This window comes from Paroedura picta, chromosome 1 (genome assembly GCF_049243985.1).
Source record: "Paroedura picta isolate Pp20150507F chromosome 1, Ppicta_v3.0, whole genome shotgun sequence".
Classification (NCBI taxonomy): Eukaryota; Metazoa; Chordata; class Lepidosauria; order Squamata; family Gekkonidae; genus Paroedura; species Paroedura picta.
In genome coordinates, this window is record NC_135369.1 from 5,548,659 (window position 1) to 5,567,584 (window position 18,926).

General features: G+C 51.7%; 2 protein-coding genes across 2 annotated transcripts in view; both read right to left on the reverse strand.

Annotated features, from left to right (window-relative positions):
* TDRKH (tudor and KH domain containing) overlaps nucleotides 1–1,112 on the reverse strand; it is a 37,155-nt gene extending 36,043 nt beyond the window's left edge. Inside the window, exon 1 of the mRNA XM_077320595.1 lies at nucleotides 985–1,112. The gene's annotated coding sequence lies outside the window, so the exon portion shown is untranslated. The remainder of the gene's footprint in view (nucleotides 1–984) is intronic.
* A 3,336-nt stretch (nucleotides 1,113–4,448) lies between these two features.
* The window catches only part of LOC143829536 (semaphorin-7A-like), a 33,149-nt gene continuing 18,671 nt past the window's right edge, over nucleotides 4,449–18,926 (reverse strand). The window contains exons 7-14 of the mRNA XM_077320618.1: nucleotides 18,161–18,300; nucleotides 16,083–16,246; nucleotides 14,619–14,727; nucleotides 12,011–12,209; nucleotides 10,934–11,049; nucleotides 9,683–9,855; nucleotides 8,653–8,705; nucleotides 4,449–8,064 (exon numbers count right to left, since the gene is read on the reverse strand). Coding sequence (XP_077176733.1) covers nucleotides 7,721–8,064; nucleotides 8,653–8,705; nucleotides 9,683–9,855; nucleotides 10,934–11,049; nucleotides 12,011–12,209; nucleotides 14,619–14,727; nucleotides 16,083–16,246; nucleotides 18,161–18,300 — 1,298 coding nt within the window. The 3' untranslated portion in view covers nucleotides 4,449–7,720. The remainder of the gene's footprint in view (nucleotides 8,065–8,652; nucleotides 8,706–9,682; nucleotides 9,856–10,933; nucleotides 11,050–12,010; nucleotides 12,210–14,618; nucleotides 14,728–16,082; nucleotides 16,247–18,160; nucleotides 18,301–18,926) is intronic.

The following is an 18,926-nucleotide window of genomic DNA, read 5'->3' on the forward strand; positions in this document are numbered from 1 at the left end:
TCTGAGAAAGCTTGCCTCATCCCTTCCCCTTATTGCAATAAAAATTGACTTATCTCATCACCAATTTCACCTGCTTATTGTCTGATTGTGCCCTTCAAGAACTTGCATAGAATTTTCATAACACTAAGAGGAAAACTCTACAGCATTGTACCTCACTGAGGTGGTTCCTGTCCTCCCCAAGCTCCATCCCCAAAAAACCTGGAGCTGGCCTTCATATAGGAGCTGGCCTTCATCAAACCATTCCCTCCATATCCTGTTTTTACCTCACCCTGTTTTAAAGAGAAGAAAAATTGGGTTTTTGAACCCCAATGCTGTGAGAACAGCTCTAAGAGGACTGACTAGCTGAAGGTCCCCCAGCTAGCTGCATATGGAGAAGTGGAGAATCAATCCCATCTTAGGAACTACCGGTCTTCATAACCTGGTAGAGTGCTTAAGTGTGAGGGCTTCAAACCTGGAGAGCCAGGTTTTATATCCCACTCCTCCACATGCAGTGAGCTGGATAACCCTGGGCTAGTCACAGTCCCGTCAGAGCTGCTCTCAGAGCAGTTTTCTTACAGCTTTCTCACTCCACCCACCTCAGGTTATCTGTTGCGAGGTTGAGGAAGGGAAGGCTTTGAGACTCCCTCAGGTAGTGAAAAAGCAGAGTTTAAAAACCAACTCTCCTTCTACACCAAGCTCTCCTTCCCCACATTTTACCTTCACAACAACCCCGTAAAATAGGCCAGGCTGACTGCCCCAGTACCACCCATTAAAGTTCAGGGCTCTTCCCTTTTGGACTGCCTCCGCACCTGACTGACCCTCCCCACCTCCAAACATCACCTGGATTCTCTTTCCAACCTTTTGCCAACCCTCCCCCCCGAAGTCCTCTCGGGTCCGCCCCACCCCTGGTCTCTCCTTGGTCCACCTCGCCAACCGGGCCTCGCTCCCAGTTCACTCCCTGGTCCGCCCCGCCGTCGGTCCCCTCCGTGGTCCGCGCTACCTCACCTGGCCGCCCTCTCGCCTTCGACCCAGGTGCGACGCCTGGCCCCGCCCTTATATCGCTCCTCGCCGCCCAATCGCGGCGCGCCGCTCTCCTCCTCGCGCGCTCGCGGCAAGGCCACCGCGCCGACCAATCAGAATCTCCGGAGCGGCTCCGCCAGGGTAAGATTCTCATTGGGTGACTCTTGGGGAGGGGGTGGGACCAAAAGGGAAGCCCAGCCAATCGAGATTTGGCGTGGCACGTGAAGGGGCGGGGGGAGGAGAAGGAGAAGCGGAGGGAGGGAAGGCGGTGGCGAGGCTAGGGCGCCTCACGTGGGTGGAAGGTGGCGAGGCGGCGGCCAATCCGCGTCGAGCGTCCGCGAGGCTAACGGTCGTGCTCGCGCGCGTTGGGCCACGGCGAGCGCCTCGTTGGGGTCCCTCCCTACCCATAATGCTCTGGGCCAAGACTCTGGTTCATGTCTCATGTCATCTTCACATCTTATGGTTCCTCAATAAAGCAATTTTAAACCCATAAAAAAAACTCTTGTGATTCTTTGAGTGCATTTAATCCCCAAGGGTTGCCATCTTTGGGTTGGGAAATACCTGGAGACTTGGGGGGGTTGTAACTGGTAGTGGGATTTGGAGTGACATCAGTGGAATTCACCCTCCAAAACAGCCTTTTCCTCCATGGGAATTTATCTCTGTAGTCTGGAGATGATTTGCAATTCCCGGGGATCCCCAGGTCCCACCTGGAGGCTGGCATCCCTATTGGCTGTGCAGATCCCCCCTCAAAAAGTTGGCTTCAGCAACAGCGGCTACTGTAGTACAAGGTCCTTTCTTGGGTATTATTTTTTTAAGCAAAACGTTCGTTTTAAATGGTATCCAGGCCGGGGATCTCCAGGTCCCACCTGGAGGCTGGCATCCCTAAGGCAGACCACCTGTTCAGGATCTATAGTTGCTGTCTCTGGGTTGGTAAATACCTGGAGACTTCGGGGCTGGAATTGGGATTGCGCAGGATTCAAGGCAGGGAGGGACCTCAGTGGAGTATAATACTATGGAGTCCCCCCTCCAGAGAAGCTATTTCCTCTAGGGCAGGGGTAGTCAGCCTGTGGTCCTCCAGATGTCCATGGACTACAATTCCCACGAGCCCCTGCCAGCATTTGCTGGCAGGGGCTCATGGGAATTGTAGTCCATGGACATTTGGAGGACTACAGGCTGACTACCCCTGCTCTAGGGGAATGGATTTCCGTCTCCTGGAGACAAGCTATAATTCAAGGGGATCCTCAGGTCCCACGTGACGGCTGGCATCCCTAGAGTACATGGAGCTCTGAGTGTGTTGAGTAATCCAGTGGATTAATTAGGGTGGGGTGGGAGTTGGGGGTCTTTAAGGTAAAGCAAGACTCCACTTTTTGAAATCCGTCCAGGAGTTCAAATGTTTTTCTTCTTTCCCTGGCCTTCATGGAACCCTGCACTGGTTTCCACCTGTGAGCTGGGAAATTTAGAAGGTGGAGCCTGGGGAAATCAGATTTTAGGGAGTGAAGGGGCCTCAGTGGGGCAAAATGCTATAAAATGCATCCTCCAAAGGATCCCTATCATTTGGAGATCTGGAGGTTGGCAAACCTTAGGGCAGGGGGTGATAAAATGCTGGCTCTCCAGATGTCCCTGGACTGCAATTACCATGAGCCCCTGCTGGCATCCTCAAGTATTTAAAAGGCTGCCATATAGAGGATGGAGCAGAGTCGTTTCCAATTCCCGCAGAGGGATGGACCAGAACCAACGGGAGGAAATTAATTCAAAAGAAATTGCGTCTAAACATCTGGAAGAAGTTCCTGACAGAGCAGTTTCTCAATGGAACAGGCTTTCTCGGGAGATGGTGGGTTCTCCATCTTTGGAGATTTTAAAGCAGAGGCTGTAAAGCCATCTGACGGAGAGGCTGATTCTGTAGAAGTTCAAAGGGGTGTCAGTGGATGAGCAAGAGGGTTGGGAGTGTCCTGCATAGTGCAGGGGGTTGGACTAGATGACCCAGGAGGTCCCTTCCAACTCATAGCTTTGAGCTGATCCTGTGCTGAGCAGGGGGTTAGACTAGATGGCCTGTATGGCCCCTTCCAACTCTATGATTCTATGATTCTATGCTATTAACCTCACTCCCTGACATTCTGTGGCTGGTGCTTCTTCCCCCGGCAGTCTATTCATTCATTCATTCATTCATTCATTCATTCATTCATTCATTCATTCATTCATTCATTCATTCATTCAACTTTTTACCCGCCAAATGGCACGTGGCGGGTTACAAAGTCTGTATAAAACCCGCTATAAAACTTCCCTTAAAACTCCAGACATAAAATACAATCATCAAAAGAAGTAAATGAAATGAGATATGGTGTTACCACCGTACCATCAGAATGGTAAGGGTGTCCAACATAGCCCCAAGGAGGTTGGCCACCCTGCAATAAACCAACAAAAACAATTCATAATCCTCCCACAAACATTGAGATCGCCACAACAACATCTGCTTAGGGTCCCAGGCCTGAAAGAAGTGATGTGGGCCTCGACCAGGGACAGGGCCTTTTCAGTCCTGGTCAAATGAGCACTGAGGAGACATCAGGGCCCTGCAGAACCTCAATCAGTTCCGCAGGGCCTGCAAGGCTTATGTTCCGCCAAGCTTGTTGTTCCGCCAAGCCAAAAGGGGAGGACGGAGAAGAAATGGAAGATCTACTGCCAAAGCTCGAGGGTGTGATTGGCAGAATTGAGAATGTTTTGATGTTTTAACCTTGTATATGTTTTTAAGGCTGTACCCTGCCCAGCGCACTGGGAAGGTGGGAAGGGCAGGCACTTTGCTCTGTGGGTACAAATAGATGTGATGCCCAGCAAACAGGACGCTTACCTGGCCTGTACCCTGGCCCTGCCTGCTGGAATGAGCTCCCGGAAGAGCTATGGGCTCTGTAAGAGCTCACTCAGTTCAGCAAGGCCGGTAGAACGGAGCTCTTCCGCCAGGCTTTTGCTAGAGGTCAGGCTGGCAGAAGATCTTGCCCCTTGTCTGGAGTGTGGAGTCTCTCACCTGTAACATTTTTCCCCGGGGACGTTGAGGACCTATCATAATGGGGAGCAGGGTGAGGAAGGAGGATGGGAGCTCCCAGCAGCACTCCTCATGGCCCCAAAAAGTCCTGCTGGGCCTCTCCAAGCCTCACTGGGCCTTTGAGTATCTGTGGCGAGTGCTGGGAAGCCTAGCGTCCATTGTATTTAAAAGCACAATGGGCTTTTTTGCTAGTAGATATAGAAATCTAAAATAAGTTAAATAAAAAATGCAAGGAAAGGTTTTTTTGGGGGTGGGATGGGGTCCTTTTCAAGTCTGAAGGTACTGAATTCCGATCCCAGAAGTCCTCGTTTGTACTGCGCTCATAGAATTGCACGATCTGGACTGTCCACTGCGAAGGCCGCAGTGGGGCAGGATTCTGGCCCCTCGGGTCCCCCAAGCATCAGGCACGACACAGTTTTTGTACGGCGATCGATCGCTTTTATTCCTTCCTCCCGGCACAGTTTATTAAAAAAAACAACTTTCCTGCTCCCCCGAAGAGGAAGCAAAAAGGGGTCAAGAGGCGATTACAGACCAGCGGTTTTGATACACAGAGAAAGCGGCATTCCGACGAGGCAGGGAGGGAGGGAGGGTGTTACCAGGAAAAGACTTGTGCGGCAGCCTCCTGGGCTTTGCGTTTCCCACGGAAGCGGCTTATGTTTTGGTCCGTGCGCTGGAAAGGCATCATTATGCGTCGCCTCTGTACCTGGAGCGTAGAGTGATCAACTATGGGTTGGGAAACCCCTGGAGATTTTGGGGGTGGAGCCTGGGGATGGTGGATTTCGGGGAGCGTGAGAAGCCCAGCAAGGATGCGATGCTGAAGAATCCGCCCTACAGTGGTCTTTTTCTCTCGGGGGCCTGATTTCAGAGATCAGTTGTAAGCCTGGAAGATCGTCTTGCCCCACCTGGAGGCTGGCCACCTCCTGAGGCCGCTGCACTAGGTTTACTTTAACAACACCCTAGTGGCTTGGAGCTCATGCTTAACTTTTAATTTGTTCAAAACAGTTATTAGCTGCCTTTCTCCCCCTGTGGAACTCCAGGCGGCTTTCACTATAAATATAATACGCTTCTCCATCCTCTGAGATTAAGGGTTGAAGTAAGGGTAAGGAAGCAACAACCCTGGTAGAGACACCGGTTACGTCTCTTTTGTGGCTCCGCATTGCGTGGCCATAATGGGCTGTAGCACACTGCATCAGTACATGCGTGAAGGACTTCAGCTAGGCTTTAAGGGTTGTGAGTGTCCTGCACAGTGCAGGGGGTTGTACTGGACGACCCAGGAGCTCCCTTCCAACTCTATGATTCTTTGATTCTATGATTCTAAGGATTTTTCTGCATTTTCATTTTCTTGGCTTGTGTGTTCCTGTCGCTCAAGGGATTCCCCCATCCCAGTGGTCGAGTTGGTATTACATTGGTTTACGTCGGACTTATCTCTCTGCAGGTTTCACGCTGGACATACGCCAATGTAATATAGAATTCGCCACTAGGAGGAGCTAAACCCATGCAGAACAGACCACCCCCTTCCTTTCCCGGAAGAAACAGAAACTTAGAAGGGAGGGCATTAAGAGGAACAGCCCTAAATCTAGCGTGTTAAGACCACAAGACTCTTGGTTGTTTTGAATGTTGGCAGAGAAGATTTGTGGGCACCCAGAAGCTTCCATAGTGGGAAGACATGATTGGGGAGGGGGGATGTGCATCACTAACTCTGCTAACCCATGCTGTATTCCTTTAGCCATGGTGGGGCCTTGTAGAATTCCCCTCTCCCCCAACTTGTGCAATTTAATATCCTATGTACCTTACAGCTTACGAGCAACAAAGCATATAATAGAAAACTCATGTGCTATCATTTCTGTTGAGTTGTCATGCAAGGACGTGCTCTGTTTTCACGCTTATGCCGGCACTGCAACCCAGAAAGAAGGCTGGAGAAACAGACCTCACGCGAGTGAGGATGAGAAATCGTATATAATGAAGGTTTAAAGCAGAACTGTTCTAAATTTAAGGGCTAGAGGCTGCCTGATCTTAGGGGCGCATACTGATATGTGATTCCTTTTCACTCCGATCTACTGATTTATGGTTACCGAGCCAGTTTACATCAGGAATCTGATTTTTTCCACCCTCTATCTCATCCTCACCCTCTGTATGTGTCTGTGTGTGTGTGTGTTTTGTTTATACGCATTTCTTAACAAAAATAGAATAATTTGTGGCAGCATTTCTCCTCCGGCTGCACGCTATGGGTATCGGCCTGCCTAAGAAATAGCAAGAGAGCTTCAGTAGCCTCCCAGCCCCCTCTTTTTAAAAAGTGTCTAGATCCCTGCTCAATACAACCTATGTTAGAAGCCTCTGCCCCTTGTTGTGCTATCCTATCCCCTAGAGCAGAGGTCCCCCACACGGTGCCCGCTGCCACCTTTCCCGACACCCACTGAGTGCTTTTAGAAAGCGATCGGGGCCAGGTGGGTCTTTTGCCCTGCAGCGGATCTGATTGCCCATGTAGATTTATTTATCTTAATATGTTATATTTGTGTACCACCCTCCCCTGAAAAGGCATCCCGTTCAGCAGAGCTTTAGCCTGAAACATTCAGGGATTACTATCAGAGTGATCTATAGCCTCACGCACTGAGGCCGGCCCCGCCTCCCGCAGCAGCCATTTTGTGATAGGCTCCGCCTAATTCGGCAGCCATGTTGTGGCTGCGCCCTCTTCCCTGGGTCAGCATTCCAAAGGGGCCCGCAGGCTCAAAACCTTTGGGGACCCCTGGCTCAGCGTTTCTCTCTCAGTACTAGGAATTCGGGAGCCCTTCCTGTAGGCTGGCAGGTCAACGGCCTGCGTGGGCTTTGTCCCATTCACAACCGCCTATTTTCCTCTTGGCTGACTCCGTGGCTTTTGCGGACCCTTCCTCATTCCCCCGCCGCCCCTTGAGATGAATTTGCCGTGACTGTTTGGCATTCAAAGCGATACAGGCTGGGTCGGACGCCCAAATACTTAGGATTATTGGAATTATGTGGTCAGATAGTCGAGTCCTGGCAGATGTAGGCAGCTGTTTTGGCAACCGGCCTTTGGAATAAGGCAGGGGTTAGGTCCACACTGTGCTCTAGACAGCGGGCCGGTGGCAATCTCCCAGATCTGTTTGTTTCCCTTCTCGAGCTGGCTTTGGATAGCAGTTAGGGTTTGGGAGACAGAGGGATACATGCGTTCAAGCATCACGGACATGATTCCAAAAGGAGAGCTGTAAACACCAAAAGGCGCGGACCGGAGTTCTTATGCTGTTTGAAAACATTTTGCTTTGTTTGGAGGGGGGGGGAAACAAGCCTTGAACGAATTCGATAGGACTGCTGTCAGCAAGCCGAAATCGCTTTGGGGAGAGTTTCCCATTTGGTCCGCTGTAAACCTCAGGCCTTTGTGGACCCAGAAACCAAGCCGTCCACTTTCCTTAAGTTATTCGGGAAGGAAAGGGAGACAGGCGCTCATGGCGGGAGGTTTGACCTCAGAGAAGAATATTCGCGGGCGGAACTTTCGGCTTTGACGGCGGGGAAGCCGTTTCGTGGAGCTGTGCGCCATTGGTCCAGATTCGAAGGTTGGTGAGGCGGGGAGGTTATCAGGGGGGTCACCTGAATAGCGATGTAAAGGGGGCGGGCGGGAAAGGAAGGACGATTCGTTGGCAGTGTGACGAGAGATTTGCTCCGACCCACGAGCCCAGTCTATAAGAGGAGAATCGTGACGGCCAGAAACAAGACGCCCGTGGCCACCACCACCACCAAAGAGACCTCGGGCATCCGGCCGCTGTTAAGGGTGACCTCGTACGCCGTTATTTCCTCTTGGTAGCCTTCTTCCTTGGAGGTGCATTTGAAGACGCCCTGGTCCATCGGGGTGGTCTCCCCGAAACGAAGGGTGCAGGATTCCCCATCGATGGAGCATGAGTACGTTGTGGAGTCATCCTTCTTCCAGGTGTAGGTGGCGTGATGGGATCGCATGGGACAGGGCAGGTAGATGTAGCCGGTTGGGTCCACGCTCACTTTCTTGAGCGCTTCCTGGGTCTTTTGTTCTTCGGAGTTCAGAATTGGAGGGGGGGACGGATGGCAAAGAGACAAAAGAGGAGGCAGTTTTTAGAGAGGCAACATTTGTAGTGGATCCGCCGGATCTAGCCGAGATCCGACCCTCCCCCCTCCCCGTAAGGCTGTGAGCAGGACGCGGAATGGACACCCTGCGAGGCAGGTGGGGCTGAGAGAGCTCGCAGAGAACTGGTCTGTAAGAACAGGGCTGTGAGTATCCCGGGGCCGCCCAGATGGCTGCACGTGGAGGAGGAGTGGGGAATCCAACCTGAGAGGCGTCCACTCTTAACCACGTCACCGAGGTGGCTCTTCTGGATTTGTTGCTTAGGCTCCAGGGCGAAATCTCACGTAGGTGTGAGACCCAGGAAGGCATACATTTCGTTCCTGTGTGGCCCTCGCACCCATTCATGAACTTGCCTTTCTGTTTGCACATGCACAGCACCCAAATAGCAACCAAGCGGCTATCAAGAGGCGGGTGTGAATTCTGCCGCAGACAGCTATCGGATTGTCCGCGGCCCACGCTTGGAGATCTATGCGACCACTCGGCTGTACACCCGGGAATGCAGGCAGTGGAAGCTTACCTTCAAGTCCTATACACACATCTGTGGACTGTGGATCCAGGCTTTGAAGCAAGCTGTGGGAAGAAAAGGCAGAGAGGGAAAGAGAGAGAGAGAGATGTTGGTTGTGGGGAGAAACAGACGTTAATGCCTCTCCTGCTACAGGCAGACTAACTCAGCTTCCCTATTGACCTATCTGCCGGGACCCATGCGCACCCCACATACTATCTCATTGTTGTTGTTGTTGTTGTTGTTATGTGTGAAGTCGTGTTCGACCCATCGCGACCCCATGGACAATGATCCTCCAGGCCTTCCTGTCCTCTACCATTCCCCGGAGTATATTTAAGTTTGCACCGACTGCTTCAGTGACTCCATCCATCCACCTCATTCTCTGTCATCCCCTTCTTCTTTTGCCCTCGGTCGCTCCCAGCATTAGGCTCTTCTCCAGGGAGTCCTTCCTTCTCAGGAGGTGGCCAAAGTATTTGAGTTTCATCTTCAGGATCTGGCCTTCTAAACAGCAGTCAGGGCTGATCTCCTCTAGGACTGACCGGTTTGTTCGCCTTGCAGTCCAAGGGACTCGCAAGAGTCTTCTCCAGCACCAGAGTTCAAAAGCCTCAATTCTTTGACGCTCGGCCTTCCTTATGGTCCAACTTTCGCAGCCATACATTGCAACTGGGAATACCATAGCTTTGACTAAACGCACTTTTGTTGGTAGGGTGATGTCTCTGCTTTTTAGGATGCTGTCTAGATTTGCCATAGCTTTCCTCCCCAGGAGCAAGCGTCTTTTAATTTCTTTGCTGCAGTCCCCATCTGCAGTGATCTTGGAGCCGAGGAAAATAAAATCTGTCACTATCTCCATTTCTTCCCCATCTATTTGCCAGGAGATACATAAGGAGATACAATGGGAGGGCCCCAGGGACCAAGCCCATCCCAACAGCAGCAGGCAGAAGGGGGGGGGGACCAGCGGCCACACTATTGGGACACCCCAAGTCCAGCAACAAGTTGTCCCACCCCACTGCTCAGCCCTGCCAATGCCTTTACCCCCTCGGCATACCTGCCACTGTGGTTTCCAACTTGCGAGACGGACGAACACGTCAGGGTGTTTGGGTCCCACCCGCAATAGGGGTCGCGGGCCAGGACGCAATTCCAGCAGGTGTCTTTGTACTGCTCGCAGTCCGCTAGCGAGAGGCGCACCACCTCGAACTCAGTGCTCACGTACAGGTGACCCTGCCGGAGAGAAGTGAGGTTACAGCTAAGGTTGGAAAGTAGTGAGGGAGGGGCCATTCATTTGGACCCCTTCTTGAGGGTGGAAATGAGGGGTCCTTTCCAGATGGGAGTTCGGTCAGCTGACTGAAGTTGTAGACCAATAAAAAATGGGGTTCCTAAACTTTTTCGGGCTACCCCCCCCCCTTTTGCTCCCAGGTCACATCCTTAAGGTAAAGGTAAAGGTATCCCCCCCTGTGCAAGCACCGAGTCATGTCTGACCCTTGGGGTGACGCCCTCCAGCGTTTTCATGGCAGACTCAATACGGGGTGGTTTGCCAGTGCCTTCCCCAGTCATTACCATTTACCCCCCAGCAAGCTGGGTACTCATTTTACCGACCTCGGAAGGATGGAAGGCTGAGTCAACCTTGAGCCGGCTGCTGGGATCGAACTCCCAGCCTTATGGGCAAAGCTTTCAGACGGCTGCCTTACCACTCTGCGCCACAAGAGGCTCTTAAGAGGATAGTCACATCCTTAAAGGTAAAGGTATCCCCCCCTGTGCAAGCACCGAGTCATATCTGACCCTTGGGGTGACGGCCTCCAGTGTTTTCATGGCAGACTCAATAGGGGGTGGTTTGCCAGTGCCTTCCCCAGTCATTACCGTTTACCCCCCCAGCAAGCAAGCTGGGTACTCATTTTACCGACCTCAGAAGGATGGAAGGCTGAGTCAACCTTGAGCCGGCTGCTGGGATTGAACTCCCAGCCTCATGGGCAGACAGCTTCAGACTGCATCTCTGCTGCCTTACCACTCTGCGCCACAAGAGAGCTTGTGAGAGAGTCACATCCTTAGTGCCCTCCTATACAAACACACCCTTCTTTCCTGGTGTTCGGTCTATTGCAAGTTCAAAATACACTATATTGCCTACTTTTTGGTCCCGGAAGAGGACAGGCCCCAAAACAGGGAACGGGCCCAGGAAGAATGGTGGCAGAGGCTCAGACCAAGGAGCAATTCTGTCCTGGAAAATTTCACAGGACGCCCAAGACGAACACCTGGTCTTGGGAAGGAACGGAGATACCCGTGACCAGATGAGTACACCTTTTACCATAGTCGTGTCCAGGACCATGGAAGAGACAGGTGCTTCTTTCTTGAAGGGGCTCAGCTCCGAAATGATGACTGTTTGCTCTCCCTTTTGAAGCACCTTGTGGATCTTCCCTTGATCTATCAGAAAGAGAGACGTTTGAATAGCAGGATGACCAGTTTTGCAGTTCTCCCAATGATGGTCTGAGGTAGGGGTGTCCGCTCTGGGGCTGGGAAACTCCTGAAGATTGGGGAGAGGGTGTGTGTGGAACCTGGGGAGTGTGGCATTTGGGGCAGGGAGGGAACTCAGCAGACTGAGGGGTTCAAGTGCACCTGGGAAGGTTTTTCCACAATTGTGGGGCTCTCACTGAAAAGGCCCTGTCTCATTGTCTGAAGGTCATGGGGTTCTCTTACCCCTCATGCCTTCTCAAGGGGGATCTGATTCCTCCATTCCTTTGACCGGGACCCTGGAACAAATCCCCTTTGGATAGTATGATAGACACTGGGTTTGCACTCTAGAACATGCAGCAGAAGACACCGATAAAAGCAGTAGGGTTTATGGAAATAAATTGGGGCACCCCAAGAGAGCCGGCTTAGTGCAGAGAGCCAGCTTGGTGTGGTGCTTAGGAGTGCAGACTTCTAATCTGGCGAGCAGGGTTTGATTCCCTGCTTCTCCCCCACATGCTGGCCTAGATGGACCACTGGTCTGATCCAGCAGGGCTCTTCTTAGATTCTTATGAAGGCCTTGACCTCCTTGCTGGCCTATTGCTGGCCCTGCAGAGGAACTGGTTGGCCAGTGTGTGAGACAGGATAGTGGACTAGGCAGACCTCTTCTGAGGTTCTTCAGCCTCTATGCCCTCCAGAGGGATTGGCTGGCTACTGTGTGAGGCAGGAGGCTGGACTGGATGGACCCTCCCTGGCCTGACCCAGCAGGGCTCTCCTGTGTTCTTATGAGGGGAAGTCCTTGGCCTCCCTGCCTTGTTGCTGGCCCTGCAGAGGAACTGGCTGGCCCCCTGTGCAAGGCAGGAGGCTGGATTGGATGGACCTCTGTTCTGATCCAGCAGGGCTCTTTTGGTGTTCTTACCTCCCAGGCTGAGCTCACCTGTCCCAAGGAAGAGGACATCCTGACTGACGTTGTTGGCGTCCCGCACCCTGTCCGCCACAACCCGGGTGTAGGTTTCGTTGTTCTCGAGAAGGTAGAGGAGGCGCTGCCCCTCTGGGTAGATGACCGTCTCTATTTCGGGATAGTCCTTAATGATCATCAGGGTATTTTTGGACGGTTGGGAACCTGGCGCCATGCACTGCGTTGGAGAAGACAAAGCAGACAAGGTGAAGTCAAAGCAGGACTCCAACGAGGGTGCCACCTTTGGGCTGGGAGATGCCTGGAGGTTTGGGGGGAGGACCCTGGAGAGGGGGGCGGATTAAATCTACGGTGCCGAGAGGTAGAAGAAGCGTTGCCTCTAGTTCAACTCTGCAGCCGCGATGAAATGTTTCTGGAGAAAGGAATTATTATTATTATTATTATTATTATTATTATTATTATTATTATTATTATAACTATTATTATTATTCTGGAGAAAGGTATTCAAGGCATCATTTTGGAAGGATGCCTTCATCTGAATGTACTTGAAGCCTTTCTGTTAAGACTTCTGGGTCAGAGGAAACTACATAATTTACACTCCTTCTCTTAGTTTGCCTCTCATGGGGTTTGCTCAAGCCCCACCTGGAGGCTGGCGTCCCTAGGGGGGTGGGGGGGGGGGGTAGGGTTGCCACATCTGGGTTGGGAAATTGATGGAGATTTGGAGGTGGAGAATGGGGAGGACAAGGACCGCAGAGTCATCCCCCCTCCCAAGCCCTTTTCTCCAGAGGATCTGATCTCTGTAATCTGGAGGTGAGCTGGAATTTCGGCAATCCCCAGGGTGTTGTCTGCACAGGGCTTTTTTCCCACTCCAAATGAATCCCTCCTGTCTACACTGACTTCAATTTCCACTCTGATTTTGAGTGCTTTTAATTTTTCCTCTGCAACATGCGTGATTGACCTGGAGTGACCCTACCTTTCCCCCACGATATCCAGAAGTAGATATAACCCTTGCTATTTGAAAACTGGCATCAGTAAATGTGCAGATTTTTGCTTTTTGTGAATTAACTCCTTTCTCCTGCCTCGTGGCAAAGCAGTCTTCCCTGATTGGCCAGGGCATCAGTTCAAAGACTTCCTGGCTCCCGATTGCAAGGCTTGTCTTAAAGTGACTGCGCTCCAGAAGCCCTAACTTCTCTCAACAGAGATTTGCCTTATTTCTCCCTCCTGTGCTGTCTCCAATCCTTTCCTCCCATTGTTTAAGAAAAGAAAGAAAGTATCTTTTGCTGTGCTTGGCTCCCCTCCCCGCTCTGAGCTTCCCCAATCAAGTGCAGAACACTTTCTGTTTCAATGGGGGGGAGGGGGTAGAGTCAGACCCGAGTTCAAATTGATCTGAATTCAGCAGGATCCACAACGGAAACAAAAACAAAGTAAGTGCAGAATCGGCCCAGCTCCCACCCGGAGTCTGGCATCCTTATTTTGTTAGCACTTTTCACCATCAGAACTTTAAAACCCAACACAATTTCCGGGGGCTGCCAGTTGTTTTGGGGGGGGGGGTCGATGCTTGCTTTGACACATATACACGACTCCTGCTCTGGAAAATTTTGTCGGTCCCGAGCCATGCTGGGAGGATGGTATAGAAATTTAATTAAATTAATATTCATGATCACGATCTTGATAATTTAAGGCGCTGCTAATCTTTGGGATAAACGCCTGCGTTAGCCGCTCTGCGAGACCTGATTCCTGGGATCACTTTTAGGAACTCTGGTGCAGTCAGGATTAAAGAGGAGCAGAGAGCCCGACCTTGTTGGATCTCCCCAGCCAAGCAGGGTCAGCCCCGGTCAGTCCTTGGGTGGGAGACCCTCCAGGGAGTCGAGGGTTGCTACAAAGAGGGAGGCCATCGCAAACCATCTCTGGGTGTCTCTCGCCTCTGAAACCCGACAGGGCAGCCAGAAACCGGCTGCGTCTTGACCCCGGTTTTCTACAGGCCCCTCCAGAGCAACACTGGCACGAAATGGGTGAGGGGAGGGTGTTTGTCCACCCCCCACTTGGCCTAGAACAGTGGTTCTCAACCTGGGGGTCGGGACCCCTTTGGGGGACAAACCACCATATCACAGGGGTCGCAGCAGGATAAGCCGCTTGGCCGGGGTGGGGGAGGGGCACCATCCACACAACAGCCTTGCAAGGTAGATCGAGATAGAGTGTTTATCTGTCTGGAGCAGCAGAAAAGAGCAAGATCGGCATAGTGGGACAAGAGGCAGAACTGAACTGAGAAACCCTGGAAGAAAACCAATTTATATACAATCCTGAACAATGGATCTTGATGCCATTGGTCCATTTTGGTTTAATTTCTGAGAAAGGACACTTCCCTAATGTTATGGTTGGGGGTCCCCACAATGGGAAGAAATGTATTAAGGGATGGCGGCATTAGGAAGGTTGAGAACCACTGGCCTAGTAAGAGCTCAATTCTGTGTGGCCCAGACATAGACTAACTGATAGTGGATAATTCTTGAATTGTTTATTTTATGAGGGATGTATCTGTTTTATTGTTTTATCCAAATGGTTGTCCGCTCGATGGGAACCTCCAGAGGGGCGATACAAAAATCACCAAAGAAATAAAACAAAGGACCCTCACCGTCCCGGGTCTGTTGGTAGGCAAGGGGCTGGTATACCCCTTCAGTTTCGACGTCTTGAAGGTGGAGCTGATTTCGTTCATCGAATACTTACAAACGGCCGTTTTGCCCCTGAGGAAAGACAGGAGGTTTCCGTTCGATGGTGCTTTCTTACAATCGGACCCGAAAACACTCAGTTTTAAAAAAATGTTTTTTAACAAGCCAACCCAACCCATCATGTGCTTGAGGAGAACTCAGGGATCCAAATTAGATCTCTTGGCTACAGGTCGACAGGGTCATAAACACAATGTGTGAGATTTCTGGTTTTAAGTTAAGAACAGAAGAACGAAAGAGAAGCCATGTTGGATCAGGCCAATGGCCCATCCAATCCAACACTCGGTGTCCCACAGGGGCCCAAACCCAGGGGCCATCAGGAGGTCCACTAGCAGAGCCAGAACTCCAGAAGGCCTTCCACTCTTGCCCCCCAAGCACCAAGAAAACAGAGCCTCCCTGCCCCACACATAACATAAGAGAAGCCATGTTGGATCAGGCCAACGGCCTATCCAATCCAACACTCTGTGTCACAGGGTGGCCAAAACCCAGGGGCAATCAGGAAGTCCACCACTGGAACCGGATTTCCAATACCTCTCTCTCTGTAGCCCCCTTAGCACCAGGAATACAGAGCATCCCTGCCCCAGACATAAGAACATCACAGAAGCCATGTTGGATCAGGCCAGTGACCCCTCCAGTCCAACACTCTGTGTCACACAATGGCCAAACCTCAGGGGCCATCAGGAAGTCCAACAATAGAGCCAGAATTCCAGAGTCCCTCCCATTGTGCCCCATCCCAAGCACCCAGAAGACAGAGCATCACTGCCCCAGATATAAGAACACAAAAGAAGCCATATTGAATCAGGCCAATGGCCCCTCCAGTCCAACACTCTCTGTCCCACAACGGCCAAAGCCCAGGGGCCATCAGAAGGCCCAACAGCAAGGCCAGAACTTCAAAAGGTCTCCCTCTGTTGCCCCCCCCCCCCAAACACCAAGAAGACAGAACATCACTGCCCCTGTACATAAGAAGAGAAGTTCTGTTGGATCAGACTAGTGGGGTTCGAGTTCCAGAACTCCTCCAGGCACCAGGTTTAAAGGGCATCACACTGCCCAAGAGAGTGTTCCATCTATACCTTGGGGCTTGAAGCCACTCATGGACCTCTGCTCCATGTTATTGAATCTGTCTATGCTTGTAGCTACCAGCACTTCCTGAATTCTCCATGCGGATGACATTTTTTTGGTGAAGAAGAATTTCCTTTGATTTGTTCTTGGCCTACTGCTCCTTGGCTTCAAGAAGTGCCCACGAGTCCTTGGATTGTGAGAAAGGGAGAGAAGTTCCTCTGCCTTCTCCATCCCAGGCCTAAAGTTGTCAACCTCTGTCCTGTTGCCCTTCAGTCCTCGTTTCACCAGGTACTGAAGACTTGGACGGAACTCACCATGAATTGGAGAAGATTCCATAGAGGGTTCGGCCTTCTTTGAGGAGAAAGGCGTCCCGGAGGCGATGGAAACGTTTGGGGTCCCTGGAATGGCCACAAACCAGCCTGGCCTTCAGGAAGGTGGTCCACGAGTCTATCAGCAAGTTCTTTCCACCTTCATCCACCTAGAGAGAGAGAGAAACGGAATGTCACGTGTTCGGAGATGGCAACCGGAGATGGCAAAATGAATTTAGAGTCCAGGGCCACCTGTAAGACCAATGATGTTTTATTCAAGGGATGAGCTCTCATAGAATCATAGAGTTGGAAGGGACTTCATGGGTCATCTAGTCCAACCCCCTGCACTGTGCAGGACACTCACAACCCTCTCGCTCACCCACTGTCACCTGCCACCCCCTTGAGCCTTCACAGAATCAGCCTCTCCATCAGATGGCTCTCCAGCCTCTGTTTAAAAACCTCCAAAGATGGAAAAACCACCACCTTCTGAGGAAGCCTGTTCCACTGAGGAACTGCTCTGACTGTCAGGAACTTCTTCCAGATGTTGAAATGGAATTTCTTTTGCATTAATTTCATCCCATTGGTTCTGGTCTGTCCCTCCGGGACAAGAGAGAACAATTCTGCTCCATCCTCCATATGGCAGCCTTTTAAATACTTGAAGATGGCTATCAGATTCCCTCTCAGTCGTCTCCCCTCCAGGCTAAACAGACCAAGCTCCCCCAACCTTTCTTCCTACATCTCGATCTCCAAACCCCTCCCCATCTTTGTTGCCCTCCTCTGGACACGCTCCAGTTTGTCTACATCCCTCTTCAACTGGGGTGCCCAAAACTGAACCCAGGACTCCAAGGGAGGCCGAACCAGAGCAGAGTTAAGCGGTACCATCACCTCCCGTGATCTGGACACGATACTCCGTTTGTCTTCTTAGCCACCAAGTCACACTGTTGACTCATGTTCAATGTATGGTCTACTTTCGTGTGCAAGCACACTTCGTCAGACGCAATGTCAATCCTCAGAAGCAATCTCATTGTATCTGAGGAAGTGTGCATGCACACAAAAGCTCATCCTTTGAACAAAACTTTTTTGGCTTTAAAGGTGCCGCTGGACTCTAGATTTGTTCTATTCAGACCAACACGGCGACCCATTTGAATTGACCTTCCATCAAGGTCAGTATTGTCCACTCAGACTGGCAGCTGCTCTCCAGAGTCTCAGGCTGAGGTCTTCCCCATCCCCTCCTGCCAGGTACTTTTAACTGGAGATGCTGGGGATTGAACCTGGGACCTCCTGCCTGCCAAGCAGAGGCTCTTCTAGTGAGCCATGGCCCCTCTCCATGGCACTCCAGGATCTCCAGCTGAGGTCTTTCCCACCCCTTCCTGCCTGGTCCTTTCAACTGGAGATGCCGGGGATTGAACCTGGGACCTTCTGCATGCCAAGCAGAGGCTCTTTTATTGAGCCATGGTCCCTCTCCATGGCACTCCAGGATCTCCAGCTTTCCCACCCCTTCCTGCCAGGTCCTTTCAACTGGAGATGCCGGGGATTGAACCTGGGACCTCCTGCCTGCCAAGCAGAGGCTCTTCTAGTGAGCCATGGTCCCTCTCCATGGCACTCCAGGATCTCCAGCTGAGGTCTTTCCCACCCCTTCCTGCCTGGTCCTTTCAACTGGAGATGCCGGGGATTGAACCTGGGACCTTCTGCATGCCAAGCAGAGGCTCTTTTATTGAGCCATGGTCCCTCTCCATGGCACTCCAGGATCTCCAGCTGAGGTCTTTCCCACCCCTTCCTGCCTGGTCCTTTCAACTGGAGATGCCGGGGATTGAACCTGGGACCTTCTGGGTGCCAAGCAGAGGCTCTAGCATGGAGCCACAGTCCCTCCTGTAAATAAATACCGCAACATGCACCAGGTTGTCCAACATCCCAGCCACAACAAAGAACTCTCTAGAGATTTTAAGAGATGAGAAAGGCGGCAACGTGTGAATCTGAGTGAGGGAGGCAGAGACGGAGGTCAGGCCTCTGTGTGAGCAGAGAAAAGGGAGTCCCCAAAAGTCCTTTTTGCAACAAAAATGTGAGACCCCGCTCCCTTCCCGTACCTTACACATGCGCCCGAGTTGAGCTTTGTACGGTTCATCGTCCAGGCCGGCACTCTGGTTGACCTCGTTGTAAAAAAAGTAAATTTCATCATTGACCTTGTTGCTCTCAGGCAGCAGGGCGGCGCTGATAAATTCCGCCCCTGGAACAAAAGAGATGCAAATCGGGGATGAGAAGGGGGGGGGGTGGCTTCGTGAGGCCGAGCAATTCTCTGATCGGCTAAGCTGCAAACATTTGGTTTAGATGCTCCTGTGTCCAGCCTCCAGGTGGGACCTGGGGATCCCCTGGAATTACGGCTCATCTCCAGGTGACAGAGATCAGTTCCTCTGGAGCAGGGGCAGTCAACCTGTGGTCCTCCAGATGTTCATGGACTACAATTCCCAGGAGCCCCTGCCAGCAACGCTGGCAGGGGCTCCTGGGAATTGTAGTCCATGAACATCTGGAGGACCACAGGTTGACTACCCCTGCTCTGGAGAATGTGGCTGCTTGGGAGGGGGGACTCCATAGCATCATACTCCCTCCCCTCTCCAAATGCCTCCTAATCCAGGCTCCACCCCCCCCCATACAAAGTCTCCAGTATTTCCCAAGCTAGAAATGGAAATCCTGGTTCCTAAGCAGGCTGGTGACTAGATCTTAGAGATGCCATCCTCCAGGGGAGACCTGCAGATCTCCTGGAATTGTAGTTTATCTCCAGATTAAATATGGTCAGTTCCCCAGGAGAAAATGGCCATTTTGGAGGGTGGAATCCATAGTACCTCCATGGAGGTT